The following is a 21,853-nucleotide window of genomic DNA, read 5'->3' on the forward strand; positions in this document are numbered from 1 at the left end:
CTTGGAAGCAGCAGCGTCTGTAAATAACGGTGACCGTAATTTACGGATCCCATAAATTACGGTCACCGCAAAAAAACGGAACGGGAAATTTCGTCATCGCACAGGAACAGGAAGGAGCGCGGCGGCCATCTTTGAAAACACAATCCATTGCAATCCTCATCAGCCAGCACCCTTGGGAGCAAACTGAAGTGGGGAAAAGGATCACACCACAAGGAAGAATGCCAAAAGCCCCAAAGAAGATTGCGGGCCGGCTCCGCAAGCAGAAATTCAGCCCTGAAGAACTGCAGGCCATGGTGGACTACCTGGCAGAGCATGCTGACGTTGTGTTCAGCCCTGACATGCGGAGAGAATCCATCATCCGGAAAAAAAACATCTGGGCTCAAATCGGCCAGAGGGTGAGCGCTGTAGGCACCACCCCCCGCGCCCTCAGCGACTGTCTCAAGCGGTGGGATGACCTGCGGGTGCGGGTGCGGGGCCTCCTCTCCGCAAACCGGAGTCAGGCTATGCAGACCAGAGGGGGCCCAAGTTCCCCTGTCAGACTTGAGCCTTGGGAGGAGACATGTGCTGCATTGATTGGTACCGAATCCATTGAGGGCATCGGCGACATTGAGTGTGGGGCAGCGTCGTCTGCCGAAGGAGGTGAGTGTCCAAAGTCTACACTGCCAATGGCCATTGCATGATTAAAACTCTCATGTTGCCTTCCCCCCCATCCAACTCTACTCCCCGCATCCAACTAATGCAGAGCCAACTGGCAGCAATCAAGGGCCAAGTGCAAGTACATAACGCACATCAACCATAGTGCATTAACTTGCACATCACATCATGCACACTGTGCAGCCGGTTTGGCAGTGTGCCAGCCAGACTGCACATTACCAGGCCATGATGAGTCACTCCGAAACCTGCGTACATGTAATATTCATGCACATGTACCACTGTTGTTGCTACACCCAAAAGGCCACAAAGCCCAATTGACAGAAATGTGAATGCAGCCATGTATGCAATTAGGACATCATACAATCACTTATGTTGGCCCTCTCTTCTACCCCCACAGGCACTGATCATGACAGCGGTGAGCCACAGTCCAGCCGCCCAACCACCTCCATGGGCAGTGGCAGGGTCCGGCGCATTCCTGCACCGAAAAGAACACCTATCCCGGCTCCGGAAAGGCCAGTGGAGGCCGCACCACCCCAATCCCTCCCAGCATCGGTGCCTGCCACAGTGCCCACCCCAACCTCGGCACAGTCCAGCATTTCGGGGGAGGTAGCAGCTACAGGCCCCATGAAGAATGTGGACAGCTCTCCATCCATCTGTGGGGCGTCCGAAGATGAGTTCTATCCGACAGTCCACACCCCGGAGCCCTGCAATGTCCCGCTGGCCTCATGCAGTGACTCTGGGGATCCACAAACACCTGCCCATAGTCCTCCTACGGACACGCAGGGGCACAAAGATCGTGGGCCAAGTCCACCAGTACAGTCCTCGCCAGAGCACGCAGGGCCAAGTCGATTGAGCGATGGATTACCATCATTTGGCACACGTTGTGCAAATCAGCTCGCTGATCAAATCAATGAGTTCATTGAGGACAACCGCCAGGCCAGGGTGGAATGGCACAATGAACTCAGGGAAATGCACCAGTCACTCACTGGCAGCACCAACAGCTTGTGTGAGACAGTCACGTCCTAGGACGCATAGCCAATGCCCTTGAGGCTGCCCAATCAAATCCGCAGCATCAGCAGGAGGAAACGCCCTCATCCAGTGGGGCCACTCCATTAAGCCCACCAAGACGCACTCTGTGTTCCATGCGGCGCAGGGACATGCCTCCCCCGGGCCCCGGGAGCAAGAATCAATAGTCAATGCTGCCACATGTGGCCTTCACGTACTACATGGGACTACTGTTGTTGAGTTGGGGGGGAGGGAGGTGGCGGGTTGAGGGTTTGTTGTGGAGTTGGGGGGGGAAGTGGGGGTGAGGCTTTGTTGTGGAGTTAGGGGGAGGGGGTGGCTGGAGGGAATGTTCACACTCATCTTTATTTTCAATACACTATTGGTGTTGCAAAGTTTAACTGTTGTGGACATTCCTCATTGAACATGTGTATTATGACGTCTGACAGTGCATGGTCTACAAGTATACACACACCCAGTGCCCTGTGTGCACATGTAATGCCACCCTCTGCTGACTTGTGTTCTGGTTATTATGTCTGGTTATTATGTCCAATCATTGTTTTGCACATGACATGTCCCTCAAGTGCACCGCATCCATGCTGCCATCTTGCCACTTCCTCCTCCTCCTTCACTCCATCTTCATGTGCTACTAGCAGTCCCATGTCAGGGAACAGAGACGCAATCCAAGGGATGCACTATTTGTTCAGCTTTACACATGACATGGGGATCTTGGACACCACATAGCAGTAGAAGGGTCCCCCACCAGTCCAGCTTCGCCAACTCATATGTGCCTTATGCAAGCCAGGTGACTGATTCATCTCCACACATGCACGGGTATGGTCAGTGTTTAAGTGCTCCCTGGGACTGTTCTGTGGGTTACTGACAGGGGTCATGTACCATGGTGTCAGGGGACAGCCACCAACACCTGCATGTCTAGCAAATTGAGGTAAGTGTTTGAACTGTCATGGTGGAGAACTGAACTTGGCTGACATGGCAGCGTGTAAGTGATGGCCATACGCACATGTCCATGGATGCATTTCGCCCATTCATGGCGACATTATGTGTCCAGTTCAATGAAATGCTGTAAGGGGGTGCATCTACAAGATGGTCCATGAACAATGGCACGGACATCTTGTGGTACATGCTTCGTTGATGCATGCAGCAGTCATGAGGTTATAACCACATAGTGCTGTGAACTGTGTGAATCCGTAGTTGGGTGTGTTGGATGTAGTCAGTGGCTCGTAATCTTCATACTGCTCTGATCCATACTATGGTGAATTCCAACACTCCTACGGGTGTGCTAAACCGGTGACGTGGTGTGGTATCCCTGCTGGCCTCAGTTCAATCCACTCCCAAGGATGAGTCTCCGGTGTGGTGCCATACTGGGGGTAGCCACATTGTGCATATGCAGTGTGTCTTCCTATATGCCCTTACGGTTGTGATGGCCGCCAATGAGTGGTGCATGTGCTGTGGGATTTGGCCGTGTCAAATGTTGGAAATGTTGTGTTTTGTGTGTGCCTTACTCTGTACTGATGTGCCGTTGCACTTGTTCTGTGGCAGGGTGGTTGGTGGGGTGAACATCGTGCACTGGCTGCATCATTTCGACCCAGTTTGTTCATGCATGCACCCACCTCATGGCACCAATGCACTGGCATGACACAGTCAGATGACTCACCAGGCAGCCAGGCACGTCATCCTGCATGTCGCCCCATGCAGCACAGTAGCGTGGTGATCAGCTGGCCTATTGAGTCATGAGTTGTTCTTGGTAGCGTTGCATTTCATCTGCACGTAGGGGGTATGGTATTGCTTGCAGTTGCTATCCGCCAAATGCATGCCATGCTGGTCCACCTACGACACGTGGGTGCTGTCAGGGGCACCCATGTCATTTGGCATACCTGCCAATGCATGGGGGCCAACTTTAGTGTTGTATATCTCCTGGGTAGTCCATGTTGGGGATTTGTAGGCCCTTGTGTGCTTGGGGAGGTGAACCAGCACTTGTTTATGTGTCTGTGTAATGGACGGTTGTGACATGCCATGCATGGGCCCCACTGTGTGCTGGTAGGTGCCTGTGGCATGGGTGTGGGGAACAGGCAACACCTTCAGTTGTGCCAGGATGGCAGTGTGTATTTGTATGCTGCTCGCTTATCTCGTTATTTCTCGGCCCAATTATGTTGGTGATGGTGTCACAGTCAAGCTGGTAGGGGGTGTGTATCTGCTCAGGGGTTTCCTTGAGGGACCGGACATGCTGCGTGGGAATGGGGGCTGCTGGGGTGGTGACGGAGGCTGCACTGGTGCTGCATGCTGGGCCTGTCTCCCCCTCCTTCTCCCCCTGTGTCTCCTCAATGGTGGGGGACTGGTGTTGTAGGTGTAGTTATTGGGGTTGTGCCCTTGTTGGCACTATTGGTATCATCTTGGTGTGGGAGGGGGTGTGGTGTGTGGGTGTGTGTTAGGCAGAAACCTGAGCAGTTCCATTGGGGACCACTGCAAAAGATTTAGGACTACAGGTGTTGGCAGTAAACCCACTTGGTAGCAGTCTGTACCACCCAGATTTACCTGGTAGCTGTGGCTGAGCAGTCAGACTTCCCTCAAGAAGAGTTAGGCAGTATGCAAAGTATACACAATAGGCACTCAGACACAATAGCACAAGCAAACACTGACCAGAGCTTTGGTATCAAGGTATATAATTATTTATTTAAAAACACACTTATTGAAACACTCCAGCACTATTATTGTAAATCACTCTAAACACAGTTACTATAATTATATATACATCCCTTATTCCTTATCAGACAAGTCTTAGTTAACACCACTTATTCCCAGACAGAGGTGAGTGCTTAACTATAGATGGCACTCCAATAAGTTGCCGAAAAAGGGAGGGACAAAGGCAGAATGTAGGAAAATACACCACACTAATACTTAGGAACTCTTAAGCAAGGCAGGAAAGTCAAAAGTTACTTGTGAGCCAAAGTCCATAGGCCGGGTCCACTCTTGGAGAGAGCAGGGCACAAATGCACCCAAGATCAGATAATGACAACAGGCTTAAAAAGTCTTGCAGGGAGTTCAGAAAGGTTTTAGTTAGGCTCAGAAAAGTTTATCCAGGGTGTCCCAGGCTAACCCAGGTCCGAAAGCCGGGGGCTAAATCTACCCCATACAGTCGTTTGCAAGGGAAGCCAGGCGTAATACGGTACCTTATGTGGAAAGGATCCTCCAGCGGGGGCCGTTGTTCCTGGCAGCAGGTGCAAGTTGCGGCGTCGTCCAGAGGAAGAGATGATCTCGACGTGGAGGAAAGATGAAGGTCGTTGCACTGCCAGGGAAGAAACCAGCCGCAGAGTATTCCGGTTAAAGGTACTACCCTTTGATTCGCGGTAGTGGTAAAACGTGGTATCCCGGTTGCCGGGGTGCTTGGCACAGGCAAGGCGCCACGAGATGCTCCAGGAAGTGAAAAAGGAAGCAGACTGGTTATCCCCACCAGTCGAAGGAAGAAGACTCTCTGGGCTGGAGATCTCCTCTGTCATTGGGAAAAATGGTGAGACGGTTCACCAGGGCTCCACCGGTGGTGTCGTCATAGCAGGTCGGCTCAGCTTCTCCCTCGTCGGATTCTTAGGTCCTGTGGCGACTTCTAAAGTTCCAGTCCCCAAAGCCCTGCTTTTATGCAGAAAACCCCCATTTACTCAGCCTAGCTGTCACTCAAACATGCTAAGTGGTGAGCCGGCCAGCTCACCACTTGGGCCAATCAGGACGGAGTGCGACTTAAGTTGGCTAGGCAACTCAATCCAGGGTGCCTAAATCCCTCTCCACCCCTCCTAAGTACCCCAGAGAGATTGGCACCACTTTGGAGGGCTTCTGTGGAGAAGCCCGCCAAAAAGTGGAACAAAGGGCTCAACTTGGGTTGGAGTCACAGAAGCGAACACAAACGCCTTTTTAGAACCGAGTTCTGGCAAAAAATACCAACCGGAGAATTAATATTAAATAAATAAACCGGCGGTATGTTCGAGGCTATAGGAATTAAATAATTGAAGTTGGTAGCCTCGAACAATGGGAAATCCCATAGATATATATTCGCGGTCGAATATAAAAAGTAGTATCCACTGCCACCAGCCAAAACTCAATCAGGGGGGGACGGAGACGTGCCCCCTCGACTAACAGACCCCGGGGCAATCGAATTGCCCCGGCCAGTACGTTCACAATATGATGGTTTGTACTGGTTCTGTTCAGAATTTGAGACTAGTAAAGTCAATGGTGACTTTACATGCCCTGGGAGACAGTAGTCAGTCCCAGGGTATGGAGTCTATATTGGGGGGTCACTATGACACCCCTATGTTACTGCACTGAGGGTGCTGTGTAACACACATCACAAAAACACATGAAGCCCTATGGAGTAAAAGACCCCATAGCCCATTAAACATATCTAGAGTCAAAGAAACACACTCAAATCATGCCCAAGAGTGAGGGTAAAAGAGTCTCAATCTTGACAGGAGAAAAAATTAAACCCCAAAAAAATCCAGCTGCTGGGGGACTCACTAGGTTACGAAATTCAGCCTAAACAGAGAATTCTCCCTAACAGTGTGTTCCTTTTCTGCTGTGGCAGACTCCATTGCCTCAACCTGTGCTGATTGTGTGCACCTGTGGCTCTGGGAACCACTGCTCAGGGTTCTTTACTCCTTCTCTGAGATGCCTGTATGTACTCCATGCCGGTAAGGTACTTTACGGGCTTAAGGAGGCCGTTATTTACGTGTGCTCCTTACTTGTGATAAGCTCCGGTTTATGCCATGCCGCTAATTTCAGCATAGTGGGGCGTGCGCGCGTCCCAAGACCGATAATTACGGCATCGCAGTTTACGGTGCCGTAATTAGCGGTCTGAGAGGTCAGAATAGCTTGTAGCGGTAAACAATTCCGGTAAATCATTACCGGCATGGTTTTTCCCTTACCTCCTAGCTCAGAATGAGGCCCATACTCTTTCCCAGGTGCTAGAAGAGTACAACACAGTATTTGCTGACAGCACTCCATCACAATTGCCTTCCCACAGACCAGAGGATTGCCCTATAGACCTAGTGCCAAATGTGTGCCTTTTGGGAGAATGTTCGCGTTATCTAGAACAGAGAAGGAGGCGCTTCGGAAGTATCTCGATGAGAACCTATACAACGGCCTCATTAGATCCTCTAAATCCCCTGCTGGTGCTCCGTTGATTTTCATACCCAAACGGGACTCCAGAGACCTTCGGCCATGCATTGATTAAAGAGGACTAAATAAAGTAACTGAGAAGGACAGATACCTCCTGCCGCTCATCCCCGACATCTTAGAGGTGGTCCAGGGTGCCTCATCCTTCAGCAAATTGGATTTGCGCAATGCCTATCACCTGCTTAGAATATGCTCCGGGGATGAGTGGAAGACGGCGTTCAGGATGCCCTTTGGTTTATACAAGTACCATGTGATGCCTTTGGGCTAGTGAACGCCCCTGCTGTTTTCTAGAGGTTTATAGACCGGATTTTCTCGGATCTTCTGTTTGTTTCACTGGTTGTATACCTGGATGACATTTTGATATTCTCCAAAGACATGTAAGAACACCTGGTCCATTTGAAGGAAGTGTTAAAGCTACTCAAACAACATCAATTACTTGCCAAGAGAGAAGTGTATTTTTGGAGCCACTTCAGTACCATATTTGGGTTTTGTTCTTTCGCCTCAAGGTATTCAGATGGACGAAAAGAAGATAGATGCCATTCTCAAATGGCCTGCTCCCTCTTCTGTTAAAGAGTTACAAAGATTTTTGAGCATGGCAAATTTCTACAGACGTTTCATCCCAGGGTTTTCCAAAATCACCCTGCCTATTACAAGCCTTCTAAAGAAGACATACATGCCTTTCACTTGGAGCGCCCAAGCAGAAGAAAGCTTCCAACACTTGAAGGAAAGATTTTGTAGTGCTCCCATATTACGACAGCCAGATCAAGGGAAGCGTTTCATCCTGGAGACAGTTGCCCCAGCAGCTGCTATAGGAGCGGTTTTGCTTCAAGAACATGACAACAAAGAACACCCAATGGCGTATTTGTCAAAGACCCTCACACCGAGCCAACAAAACTACTCGGTCATTGAAAGAGAGCTCTTGGCCATGAAAAAGGCATGTGAGGTCTGGAGATACCTATTACAAGGGGGGAGCCATCCGTTCGTCATCAGGACGGATCACAAAAATGTACAGGTCTTACAATCCATGGATTGCATCAACTCCAGACAAGCGCGATGGGCGCTTTTCTTTTCTCAATACGATTTCTGTATCACTTACATCCCAGGGAGCCAGAACACTTTGGCTGAAGCCCTTTCCAGGAAAACCCATGCTTCCAGTGCCTCTTCCTGTATACCAGAAAGACTGTTCCCTAGAAGCCGGATTATTGCCACTGCCTCTACATTTTTGCAACAAGTCAGAGAGGCTACAGCAACGCAAACAGAACCAAGAGGTTTAGCAAAGGCTGAAGGGCTTTAGTTTAGGAAGAGGAAATTATGGGTACCATCCAAAGTTCTACAAAACAAGGTTCTGTCCTAGTGCCACGACCATAAAACAGCCGGCCATAGAGGACAAGCCAGTACATTGGATTTAGTCAGAAGGGCTTTTTATTGGCCGGGCTATTCCAAGGATGTGAAACAATATGTCAAGACCTGTAGTGTGTGCAACCAGAGCAAGTACAGCACAAAAAAGCCTATTGGGTTATTGCAACAGGACGCCATTCCTGATCATCCGTGGAGCCATATCACTACCGACTTTATTGTGGATTTACTGCATTCACAAGGTTGTTCCTGCATTATGGTGACCATGGATTCCCTCACCAAGATGGCTCATTTTTCTCCTCTTCCAGGTCTGCCCACAGCAGATGTTATGGCATTGACTTTCATCAGAGACGTCTTTAAACTCCATGGTCTTCCTGACAAGATTGTCTCAGACCGTGGGAGTCAATACATATCCACGTTTTGGAAATCTCTCTGCAAAGCCCTTGGAATCGAGCGAGCATTATCATCTGGGTATCACCCCCAGACCAATGGGCAGACTGAACGCTTAAATGCAATCTTGGAACAGTATCTACGAAGTTACACAAACCTAGAACAGGACAATTGGGTGGAATTATTACCCACAGCAGAATTTGCATATAATAATGCCATTCATTCTGCAAGCGGTATGTCCCCGTTCTACTGTTCATATGGGTTCCATCCTCGTTCCATTATCCCTCTTTTTTCTGTTTCATCTTTCCTTCCTGCTGTGGACGAAGTGTTAGCTCGCCTCAAAGACACCCATGAAAAGGCTAAACTCAATTTGGCAGAGAGTCTCAAAACATACAAAAGACAGGCCGACAGGCATCGGCAGGAGGTCCTTGAATGGAAGGTGGGCTCTAAAATATGGCTTTCTACCAAATATCTACCGCAATGGTCTCATCCGTCTAAACTTTCACCACGATTCATTGGGCCCTATCCCATCATTGCCAAGATAAATCCTGTGGCGTTTCACCTTAAATTGCCTCATGTTCTAAGACGTATTCACCCAGTTTTTCATGCCTCCCTATTAAGGAGTGCGGACCAGACTCGCATTTCTTGACCTCTCTCTGTCCAGCCTTCTCCTCTTGACATACCTGAGTATGAGGTCTCGCAGTTGAGAGATTCCAGATATCATAAGGGTCGCCTGGAATACGTGGTACATTGGAAGGGGTTCTCTCATGCGGAGGAGTCTTGGGAACCCATTTCACATATACATGCCCCTATCCTTCTCAGGAAATTTCACAGGGCTCACCTGGGCAAACCCGGAGGTTCGAGGGGGCATACTGTCATGCAACGCATTGGACACTGGTGCCTGTGGGCCCATATGTGTCTCTGCACTTCCTGATTCCCACCAGGTCTTGGTCTACGTGCACCCAGCAGTCTAGTTCTTTTTCCAACCGGATGCACGTAGCCCTATTTTAGACATACCCCCGCATACCGTCCTTGCGTTGCAACCTTTCGGTCAGCTGTTTCCCTTTGCTGCTGCTGTTGCGCTACGCTTGATCGCTCTGTGTTCTTCTCGGAGTCTATTTTTCTTTTCTCCTTTCTTGTCCTCTTACCTCTCCCTTCTCTCCTCGATTTTCCCTCTCTCTCTGTCAGCCTTCCCGTACGCGGCACTGCGCATACAGGCCTTTCTTACGAGCGGAGCTTCCACTTTCCCCTGGCTCAGTTCTACTCCTACTCCTTATTCCTTTGGCATATCAGCCGGAGTACCTTCCTCTCCCAGTACCTCTACCCTTGGTGGTACGTTTGTGACCATTCAGATTCCATTGCTGACTACTCGCCATACTCTGCAGTCAGAGCCCACTTTCTGTACGGAGTCCTGCTGTGCACCGGTGAGAGTTTTTTTTTTTTGCCACATCTGGCTTTTTCCCCTTATTGTCCCTCCCGGCAAAGGGGTCACCAGGAATTGCTCTCAAATAGCCTTCACTGTGGCTTCCTCCCGTGCGAGACACAAGCTGCCAATAAAAAAAGAAAAGGACTACAGATCCCACAGATCTCTGAGCCTAGTGGAAGAAGACGCGGATTGCACAGGTGAGGAGTTGGAGGAGGGAAACTGGGACATTCCACACCAAGAGGATAAGGAACCTGACGCATTTACATTGGAAGCAACTACTGTATCCCGACTCATTTCGCACTGAGACCCTATTCAGAATCACTTATGGTGTCCTGCAGTAGCGACATCACCAAGGATGTGGTCACCTATTTTGATCTGGTGCTCAGATCATAACCATCATTGGTGGGAAGGCTCACCAGTGTCACTGACTTTCTTCAAGATCCTGAAAATGAAAAGATAATAAAGAGATGGCTTACTGTCATTGCCAAACAGTTTCTCCTATTTCCAAAGCACAATGAGAAAGAACCAAATGTCCCAAACACAGACGGAAATAAATGTGCTTATCAACACATTGGCCCTCACTATAAGGTTGGCGGAATGGGTTTACCGGCACTGGTAAAGGTGCAGGTGTCGGTAAACCCGTTCCGCCCTATTATGAGGTCCCCTCGCGGGACCCGCAATGGGCGCCTGCAAAAACCAGGCGTCCTTACCGGGTCCCGCGAGGGGACCAGGGAGCTAACAACGGGCCCGTCATTAACAGGCCGATTGTTAGCTCCATCCCCATTCCCATTGAGCCCTATGGGGGCTCGAATGGGAATGGGGATGGACCGGGTCCGGGTTCCTCGGACGGGGAATTACCGGGTCCGCCAAGGTTGCGATGGCCCGGTAATTCCTCATTTGAGGAACCCGGGCCCGGATTGCGGTATGGAGGCATCCATGGCACTAATAACACCATGGCTACCTCCATACTCGTAATGAGGCCCATTGTTCTTTCACAGAATCGAAGATTGTCCAACTCTTGTCGGAAGAACAACAGACACACTCATGTTTCTTCGAGACCCAGCAAATACAGAACATTTAAGCCAACTTTTTAATAAAATTGTGATCCTAGTCACATTCCACAAGACCAGACAGTGCAGACATTGCCTACATCAAGGAGAGAACATATAATTCTGAACCTCAGCATGACAGGATGGATGTCTCTTTCACTAGAAGACAGTAGGTTGTCTCACAATGTCCTTTTTTCGCCTAGTCACTGACTTTCCAGAGTTAGTGGGGAGACTGATCAATGTTGACGTCCTCACATTCATAAGAGATCCAGCTAATGTTGCACAGATGGGCATGCTCTTGCATGGAATTGTGCTCCAAGTAGAACTCTCTAACCATCAGCAGAATTATCTGAGGAGATTCTAAAAGCCTTGCACCGAGGGACAGATTGAGGAAGCAGTGTAAAGAACTTCACTTATTGCATTTGTTGTTATTTTGTCTTTATTTCGTCTTACTGATCAGCATATACTATGTCCTTAGGAGGAGTGGACTGGGAGCTTACCTAACATGCACAGTAAAAGGACTTACTGAAGTGTTATTTAATTAGATTTTTCCATAGTCTAGCAAAGGAACTGTATCCTGAAATAAGATAAAATCCATCACCCGCAAGAGTGGGGACACTTGTGGAACACCTGAGACCTTTAACCACAGAGTCCTAAAAGACAATATTGTGTAAAGGAATACAGTAAAACACTGACATTTGGTGAATGATCGAGATGGGGATCCAGAGCAGCAATCGGGTCCTACAGCAGGAGGAGAGACAACCATGCTTCTCTGGAAGCAAATGCTGCCGCCTGACATACAGGGGCATAATGTATTTGTGTATCATATCATTAACGATCAGAACTGCAGTTTTTATTGGTGCACAATGCATTCCAATTACAGTGCACCCACCTCATGATGCACGCATGAAACCCACAAAAGCACCCAGGCCTTACATTGTCATTCCAGTCCTTAGAAGATATGATGGTGGAATGAATGAGCTTGAAATGGATTAGCAATGATACACACACACTTGTAGTAACAAACAAACAGAAAAGCCGGAGACAGGGTGTGCAAAGAATAAATGAAGAAAGGTTACTGACAACCACACGCATGCAAACACTGAGTGCACAAAAAACAGGTCTAGTGTCAATGACTGCAGAACCACAAGCCAAAACAGTAGAAAAGAAGAGACTGCTTGTCATAAGAAACTCCACAACAGACATTGCGGAAAGACAAGAGGAATTGGAAAAGAAACCAACAAAAATGATAATGATAAACAACCCTGAGACGACACTGAGGGAGACAAAAACAAACTCAAAGAAGATCTCACAAGCACAACTAATAATAGACGCAGTATGGCTGTCATTAGCCAAAGAAAGGAACAAACTAGAGGAACTGAAGAATAAAACCCTGGAGACAGTAGTCACAAACATATATGTTCCAACACAAGGGTCAAGTACAAGTTCTACGACACAAACATACACTGGACCAACATCAGGGTGGTTGGAATGGACATTTGTAACCAGCAGGAGAAGGATGTATGAAGAGAGGGAAAGAGCTGCCAGATGTTTGTCCACTCAAATAGCAGAGATGAGGAAGCCTGCACGATGGACCAGGATACCTGAGAACCCTCCAGCAAGAAAGAGCCACACAGAGGCATTTAGGGAAGTAGTCATAGTAAACTACAGGAGAACACTAAGAATCAAGAGAAGTATGCATGGCGATCACAATGAACTAAACGACTATCTGGACAGCACAGCACATTTGGGAAACAACATTTGGTACCAGCATATGAAGAAGTTGGAAGACGAAATTCAGAAGGGGAATGCTTTGTTTGTGTACTTCTACCGTACAGCATGGGGAAATCCAAGATCTCCGTAGCTGTAGAAATTGATGTCCATACAGCACATTGTCTGTCACACGTAGCAATGTGCAAGACCAGAGGCCAGTTCATGGGTAGTGATGCCTCATTAATCTGGGCAACTGAAACAGCCTCTCCCGACGAAGATGATTATGTTCAAGACATTAAGACAAGACACAGAGCTTATACTAGGAATCATGTGATCAGGTACGAGAAACCAGGAGATAAAGGAGCAGGAATAAGATGGGAAGTGAACCCGAGACTACATTTCCAAGGAAAAACTCCAGAAGAAGCTCGAAAGTGGAAGAATAGAGCCCAAATGCAGATTGGGGGAACAGTACTTTCACCAGAAGGGTGGGAAACAGGAGTGGTGATTTGCAGAGCCTGGGTGATCACTGGACTCTACAAAGAAACTGTTGACATCGTGCAGAATGGATGCAAGCCATTGTGGTCAAAACGTGCAAAACTATTGACATGGGTCGAAGACAGAGGAGGACCCTTGCAGATAGTGCCACTAGAAAGCCCACAATCCTGCTTCAGGAATAATGGCACTAGAAAGATGGGAGAATAAGAACTGTGGATGAGTTTTTGATGCATGGAACTGCAGTAATTATGGATCACTATTGGGCATCTGGATCCAAGGCATACAACGGATTGCCAAGAGACTGTGGAAGTATATGCACAATAGTGAATGTCCACGTTCCAGCACTAGTGATCCCGAAAAGTGACCTGAATATTGACAGTTTCCCGAATGCAGATGCTCAACTGAGGAAGAAGAGATCTGTGGAACTGATAACTCGGATGAAGAGAGAGAATTATTTCTCTGCAAAATCAGAAGAAGCATTTCATGCAATCCCATATGAACACAGGCTGTTCAGCCTCACCTCATCAGTGCTCACAACGTTTTTTATGCCAAGAATCCAAGTCAGAGTAAATATTAAATGGTTGCAGATAACCAGATGGGAGTTACTGCAGACAATCAACACGACCATAAAAGGATTAAATGTGATCAACGAAGAGCTAAGAGTGATTCGACTAATGACTCTCCAGAACAGATATGTCCTTGACATGATCACAGCCATGGATGGAGGAGTTTGTGCAAAAATCAGAGAAATCATGTTGCACATTTATACCATGTCACGATGAGGAGAATGGAACATTAACAGATGCCATAGGTATGCTGACAAACCTGCAGAACCAGGTGATCTATGAAACTGATGAAGTTGATGATGACAGCTGGTTTGGATCACTGCTTTTCATGGGTCCCACAATGGATGGTAGACGCATTCAAGTTCTTGGGAACCCTGTTAGTGATGATACTACTAGGATTTTGTGTTATCAAGATAATCTCGCAATGCCAGAAGACTGCAAAAAAGCCATAGGGATGAAGATCATGATTGATGTCAAGCCAGGTTGGAAGCCCAATGACCTGACTGATGAAGAAATAAGAGACTTTGTGAAGGCCAGCATTCACACACCAGAAGGAGCAAAGTTTCTCTATACAAGGAAGCACAGAAATTATGTGGGAAGATGGGTTTTTGTAGCCCAAATGGACATTGTCAACTAATGAAATGGAATAAAGACGAACATGTAAGAACAGCAGGAAGCCTGAAAGGAGTAATAAAAATATGGACTCCAAAGAGACACTTCTTCAAACCATCATGTACAGACCCAGAAGATGCAGAAGGAATGAACCCAGACGATGAAGTAAGAATGAATACAGAGGAACCAAGTTAGATGAATCCAAAGGAGGAAGTGGTCTATGAATCGCCCAGAGGGGGGAGTGTAGAGGAGGTCCCGAATAAAGCCTGCACTCCCATCACCCATTTTGAAGTACCAGGAACATTCACACTAAAATATGTATATATAAACCAGCAGAGAGCCGCAGTAGGGCTCTGCCCAGTGCCTATCAGAAGAACAACACCTGTTGAAATACCAATGCCCAGAAAACCATGGACAGTAAGGTATCCATTGAGACAACCCTACCAGCAAAAGTACCGTCCTGGAAGAAACCTAAAGAGTCTTAATGGAAGACGAATGGTGACGTCACGAGAACTCAGACGGACTCACAGATAGAAGATATGATGACACAAGGATGAGACAAAGAGATGAAATGCCATGAATAAAGATATCAAGAACCTAAAAATGATAGGAAGCTATCAAAACGAAAGAGAGTTAAGATGTAATCAAAATGGATACAGTCGACCAGTTTACACCTGTACAAGTGCTTGGAACCGCAAGAAAGCTAAGAAAACAGTACGGCTTACTATGCTAAGTAGAAGAATAGAGCGGTATCCACCATTATACATAATCTACCTCAAAACAAAGCACAGCATTATAAGCGTGATTTCCACTTTGCTCTAAAGCAGAATCAATTTAGGTTACTAAAGGCCAAACCAGACAAGATTCATATTCCAGCTAAACGAGAAGAAATGGCTGAATCGAAACTCAGCAAGAGCAACTCGTGCCGTAGGAGCCAAGGTCGTACCAATAGAAGAAGCGAACAATAGCTACATTTAATTGAAACTCAAGAACAGAGTATCCTGTCCTTGGAAGGTCGAGATAAGGAGGAGGAGGCAGGTGGCAAGCCAAATAAGAAGTAAATGCACGAATTGAGAGAAAGTAGGCAAATTCACAGTGTGAGTAACATGTGACCATCCAAGCGAGAAGGAGCACGGGTTCACACCTACTTGTGATATCTACCCAGACAGAGATATCAGAACTTTTTCAGACAAGAAGATGCAGGCCAACCGCATTGAACTAATTGACACATAGCCACTAAAGTGATGATTGATTGGAGGAAGGCCGGGTAAATCAAGGGCACCCTGCTCCTGGCTGACCATTCTGCGTGCTGCTAAACAAAGTGGAAATTTATGGATAGGGTTGGTGCCGACCCAATCACAATGGACCAAATAATCTAGGGTCCTATAGTTAGTAGAACCAATAGGACGTCATACTTTTGGTGATGTCCGCAGTAGTCATTTTTGAAGGAATGGCTTAGAGGCCTACCTGACAGTGTTTACCCAATCCCCTCACTCCGATACCATATACAGATATAGTACCTATAGTAAAGTTACCTTTTTCCAACCAATAGAATTGCATGTTAACTTTTGAGTGTTACACGTCAATTATGACGAGTTTTGAGTATAAATGTCACATTTTGTATGATGTTCATTAGAGTTGAAGCAAGACGGACTATCGCATCCCTGCTGATTTCCATGACTCCCCGTTTTGTGTACTTGTCATTAAACGGACTCCCTTTGCCAAACCATTGAGTTGTCCTTATTGATTGTTGTTGGAGTAATAAATCTGCACCCCCATCCATCTCAAGGTGCAACTATCTCTTCTTAAAGTACTGCGGAGCAAACCTCGGCACTATGGGCCATCCGGGGGACTTCCCAGTACATCCCATTTAAGTGTGGTACACTGTGTCCTCTGGCCCACTACAGCACTCCACTTGACACTGTTGCTGCTGCCCTAATCCTTTGTCTGAGCTCTGTTGCTAGTTCCATGTCCCTGGCCCATTCTCCCCAAATCTCCAGTACAATATCTGATAGCAGAACCGACGACATTGCTACATAAAACGACAGGCTACCCGAGGGACAAAATAGAACACAAAGCTTGGGGAAAAGAGAAAGGAGGAATGGGGAGAGCTACAAACTGGCAAAAGTGTGAGCACAGACAGGACTACGTTGGTCAGATGCGTTGCTCCTTGCCATCATGTACAGAGCACGATTAGCATCACTTTGTACCTCCATTGCCAGTCTGTCATCAAGCTCCTTTTCAAAGAGAAAAGTGATCTTCCCAGTCTAAGCTGCGGGAGAAATCCGAGAAGATGCGGACAGAGGAGAAGAAGGACGCGCAGCACACGCAGGCTCAACTGGTACAGGCAAAGACCTCATCAGCGACTCCATTGACGGCTACTACTACCACAGCAGCTAAGAGCACTGATCCTACGAGGGTGGCTACCACAGCACAGAAGGTATCCCTGCCCCCACGGCACGACACCAGCACTGAGACTTTGACAAAGGCTGCAAGTATGCCAAAGGGGTGAAGATGCCAGCGTAGGTCCTGAAACAGAACCCTCACGGAGGAACAAAACAAAGGGGGGGTAAGGAGGCCCTGAAACAACCCTCCCAGATTCCCTCCCAAGACATGGGGGTCTTGTCCACAGATGCCAAAGATCTGGAGTCCATGCATATGGTCCACGAGGATGAGGAGGATGATGGCGCAGGACCTAGTTTCCCTGTTTTGCCTTCTCAGCCGAGGGACATTTACTCGGATATTCTATCAACTCTCCACACCTTGGTGTCAGAGATCCAGATGAGAATGCCTCCGGCCCTGGTAACTGTGGTCCACCCCTCCACCATGTCCCTGGTCAGCCTCCAATGAAGAAGAGTAAGTGTCATCTGATGCCCCCATATCAATCTCCCAACTCCCCCAGCAGACCCAGACGGATATGGGAACAGATACGGCCATGACGACAGATGACGACGAAGACATCGTCACAACATTTGGATTACCCAGGCAGGGTTTCCCAAATGATGAGGTGGTTTTGTTCCACTCCATGATCGCCAGGCCATCATGTACAGACCCCGAAGATGAAGAAGGAATGAATCCAGTGGAGCGAAGATAATACAGAAGAATCGATTAAGTTGAATCTGTGGGTTGTATTGACCCACTCTGCTATACTATGCGGCCTCACTCTGCTATCTATTGTGCGAGAAACAGCAAAATGGCCGCAAAACCCTTGTGCGCGCCAAACCTCCAAAACCGCATTTTTTTCAACACACAAAAAGATGGCTGCACAACCTGCCACCCATGGTGCATGTGTGGTGGAACAGAGCACACACTGCAGAAAAAGTGCCAGTGGGCTCCATGACAAGTAAACATGGAATACAGAGAGAGAAGCAGCGCTTTGCAAGTGAAATTCCAAAATTTGCCTGTAAATGACATTTACTTTGCTGCTGAAACTTCAAAATGCCTGTACATACCACTTTCCAACACTCAAAATCTTGCTTGGCGCTAAAATTCAGCTAATATAATGCGAATTTAAAAAGTCCTGAAATGTTAAGAGCAAAACATTTTCTCAGCAAAACTGGATTGCCTGTGAATGACAATTCCTGTCAGAAATCTGTGTGCAACCACACTGGGTTACCTGTGATTGACAGCCCCTGTCAAATAGGCTCTCCTGATTAAACTTTAAAGTTGTCTAAAACCAAAGATCTACCGTATTAGCAAATATAAAAGGAATGCTGCTGAAATTAACACAGATCTCAGTTGTTTTGATCCCACAGGTTTAAAGCTAAGAATGTAATTTATCAATGTCATCTGATGCAACATGATTGTTTTATGCAGAAGGAAATCCCAAAGGTGGGGGCTGTTCCTTGCTTCCAGAGACAGACAAAAGGCTGACCAGTTGCTGCTAAGAATATGTAATGAACATTTTTTAGAGACTTATAAACTCGCTATCAGAAGTGGTGAAAAATATAAAAAGGGCAGATTTGTTAATCTAATTTTTGTCCCTATATTTCAAAATGTGGTGGAACTGTGTAGCATATTCTGAACAGGAATGGCAATATATGTGGTTTTATGGGAACTGTATTTATGCTAGAATTGTTCAACTTTGCACACAAATTCCTATGGTAAACATGCATATTTGAGGAAATTTGGAGAAAGTTTGGAAAATGTGTTCATGGTGATAAGGACAAAATGCTTCAAAAAGGTGAAACAAGGTCTCACAGCTGTGGGATTTTGATGAACAGACACTCCATAAAATATGTAATCCTTGTATGAGATTTTCGTAGAGGTTACAAATATATAAATATGAATTTAGGACAAATGTCGATTTTGATACTAGTGGCTAGGGGAAGTTCTAAGGATTGTAAAAACTAAACCATAAACTTGACATCATCTGTCTTTGATCCAATCACTTGGATACAAGGCTAAGATGAGGCTCTGATCCAATCCCAGTTCACAGGGCGAATTTAGTTAAGACGGCCCATACACCCATTTTTGTGATGTCATTTGAAGGGCTAAATAGAGACATCTGACAGCACATACAAACTCTCTCTTTTGATGCCAGCGAAGCACTCTGATCTAGCATTCAACATCCATCCTTTAACACCCTTCCAGATCCAGATGCCAATCACCAGGCCAAGCAGTAGCTGAACCATTTTCAGCTAGTCCTCAATCCTCAATTAATCCTCAACTAATCCTTACAAGCCAGTCAAGTGCTGTGGTATGGGGAAGCATCCTGAAACTATCTGTCTTGCTACCATAACACGTGCCGGATGAACTCGCCATCCCGCTGATCTGAAATATCCAGAAACAAGAAGGGCAGATCCTGTGTAGTTCCGGTGACCGGCCTAGCTGATCCTAGCTGATGTGCTGTCCTTCCCTGATAGACCGGATCCATTGACCAGAATCTTGACAGGCCAAAAATCTTAAATCCCAGTGGATTGTGAGTATTATCAGGACGCTAGCGAACTATTGTATACTTTGCCTTATCTTGTTCCACCCTAATATCTGAACTATCCTTACTTTCAAAACCAGTGACAGGATCAACATTTTTAGTGCTATCTTATTCTGTCTATTTGCTAAAGCGTAATTTTCACAGTCATTTTTATTTGTATAACTCTGATCCAAAAATACCACTTGAGTGTTTGGACTGGTTCCCCCGGGGAAGGCACTGGGGATCTGTTACTGAAGTTATGAATCAGTCTCAGAGCTTACTTTGTCCAACCTGGTTGTCAAGCCTGCATGCTCTATTCTTGAGTAAAAGCATAATCTATCATTTCTGGTTTGAAACTGAAGTACTTGTCCAAATTCGTGCCTTTATTTTCAAAAAACACCTCCCATTACAACCTCTATAACTCCTTCAGTTTTTAAAGATAGAAACCAAATTTCAACTCCCACTGATATCTAACATCCTTTGCTACAACCAAAGACATTGGGGGTCATTCCGAGCATGGGGGTAAGGTACAAACCATGCCGGTAATGAATTATCGGCATGGTTTTCCGCTCCATGCCATTCCGACCCATCAGACCGTTAATTACGGCACCGTAAACTACAATGCCGTATTTATCGGTCTTAGGTCGCGCGCGCGCCCCACCATGCCGACATTAACGGCATGGCATAAACCAGAGCTGATCACAAGTAAGGAGCACACGTAAATTACGGCCTCCTCAAGGCCGTAAAGTACCTTACCGGCATGGAGTACATACAGGCATCTCAGAGAAGGAGTAAAGAACCCTGAGCAGTGGGACCCAGAGTCACAGGTGGACACATGCAACACAGATGGAGGCCAGGAGTCTGCCAAAGCAGAAAAGGAACACACCCACACACCACCCCCTCCCACACCAAGATGACAACAATCGAATAAGCAAGGCCACAACCACACAAACCCCTGCAACAACACCACGCACCCCCACTGAGGAGACACAGGGGTAGAAGGAGGGGGAGACAGACCCTGCATGCAGCACCAGTGCAGCCTCCGTTACCACCCCAGCAGCCCCCATGCACACGCAGCATGTCCGGCCACTCTAGGAGAAGTCCTACCAGATAGAGACCCCAGACCACCTAGACTGTGACACCGTCACCACCATATTGTGCCACAGACACAAGAAAAGCGAGCACCATACAAAAGTACAGTGCCAACCCGACACAAGTGATGGTGTTGCCTGTGCCCCACACCCATGCCAAAGGCACCTACCAGCACAGTGGCATGTCACAACCGTCCATTAGGCAGCCACATATACAAGTGCCGTCACACCTCCCCAAGCACACAAGGGTCCACCAATCCCCAACATGGACCACCCATGACATACACAACAGTAAAGCTGGACCTTATGCAAATGGAGGCATGCCAAATGACAATGGTGCCCCTGACAGCACCCACGTGTCGTATGTGGACCAGCATGGCATGCAGGTGGCGGGCAGCAACTGCAAACAATACCACTCCCCCACCGTGCAGATGGAATCCAACTCTACCAAGAACCGCATACATGGGTGGGCCCGACACCAAACAACTACACATGACTCAAAGGGCCAGCAGTTCACTATGCTACCGCGCCACATGGTCCAACATGCAGGATGACCTGCCTGGCTGGCTGTTGAGTCGTCTGACTGTGTCATGGAAGTGCACTGGTGCCATGGGGTGGGTGCCTGCATGAACCAACTGGGTTGAAACGATGAAGCCATTGTACGGTGTTCACCCCGACAACAAACCTGCCACAGAACCAGTGCAACGGCACATATGAACAGATTCCCACTTTGCTAGAATAAGGCACTCACATCACACTACATCTCCACCAACTGACAAGGGCTAATCACACTACACCAGCACCACTCATTGGCGGACACCACAACTGTAAGCGCATATCGGAGGACACACTGCACATGCACAATGTGGCATCCCCCAGCCTGGCACCACATTGGAGACCCATCCCTGGGAGTGGAATTCACGGAGGGCAGCAGGGGTACGATATAATATCACCGGCATGGCACACCCATAGGAGTGTTGGGAATCACCATAGAATGGATCAGAACAGGATGATGACCATGATAAACACACTACAGCAATCACACCCAAATAAGAATGTACACAGTACACAGCACCACATTGATCCGACATCAGGACAGCAGCATGCAACAAAGGAACATGTACCCCAAGATGTCCACACCATCGTTCATGGGCCATCATGTAGACGCAACACCCCACTGCATTACATTGCATCGGACACATATTTGTGTCCATGATCGTGCGCAATACATCCATGGAAATGTGCAGATGGCCATCATTGAAACCCTGCCATGACAGCCAAGTACTGTTCTCCACCATGACAGTCCACACACCCACCTGATTTGGCGACACATGCAGCTATTGTTGGCTGTCCCTTGACAGCAAGCCACATGACCACTGTCACGAACCCCCTGAACAGACGGCCATACC

At 47.4% G+C, this 21,853-nt stretch overlaps 1 protein-coding gene across 1 annotated transcript; it reads left to right on the forward strand.

The window, feature by feature from the left end:
- The first annotated feature begins 218 nt into the window (after positions 1-218).
- LOC138480597 (myb-related transcription factor, partner of profilin-like) lies at positions 219-1,680 on the forward strand. Its single transcript, XM_069612306.1, has 2 exons — positions 219-639; positions 1,052-1,680. The coding sequence occupies exons 1-2, from the start codon at positions 219-221 to the stop codon at positions 1,678-1,680; spliced, it is 1,050 nt and encodes a 349-aa protein (XP_069468407.1).
- Positions 1,681-21,853: the final 20,173 nt, after the last annotated feature.

The sequence above is a fragment of the Ambystoma mexicanum genome, chromosome 5p (genome assembly GCF_040938575.1).
Source record: "Ambystoma mexicanum isolate Mex_15411 chromosome 5p, UKY_AmexF1_1, whole genome shotgun sequence".
Taxonomy (NCBI): Eukaryota; Metazoa; Chordata; class Amphibia; order Caudata; family Ambystomatidae; genus Ambystoma; species Ambystoma mexicanum.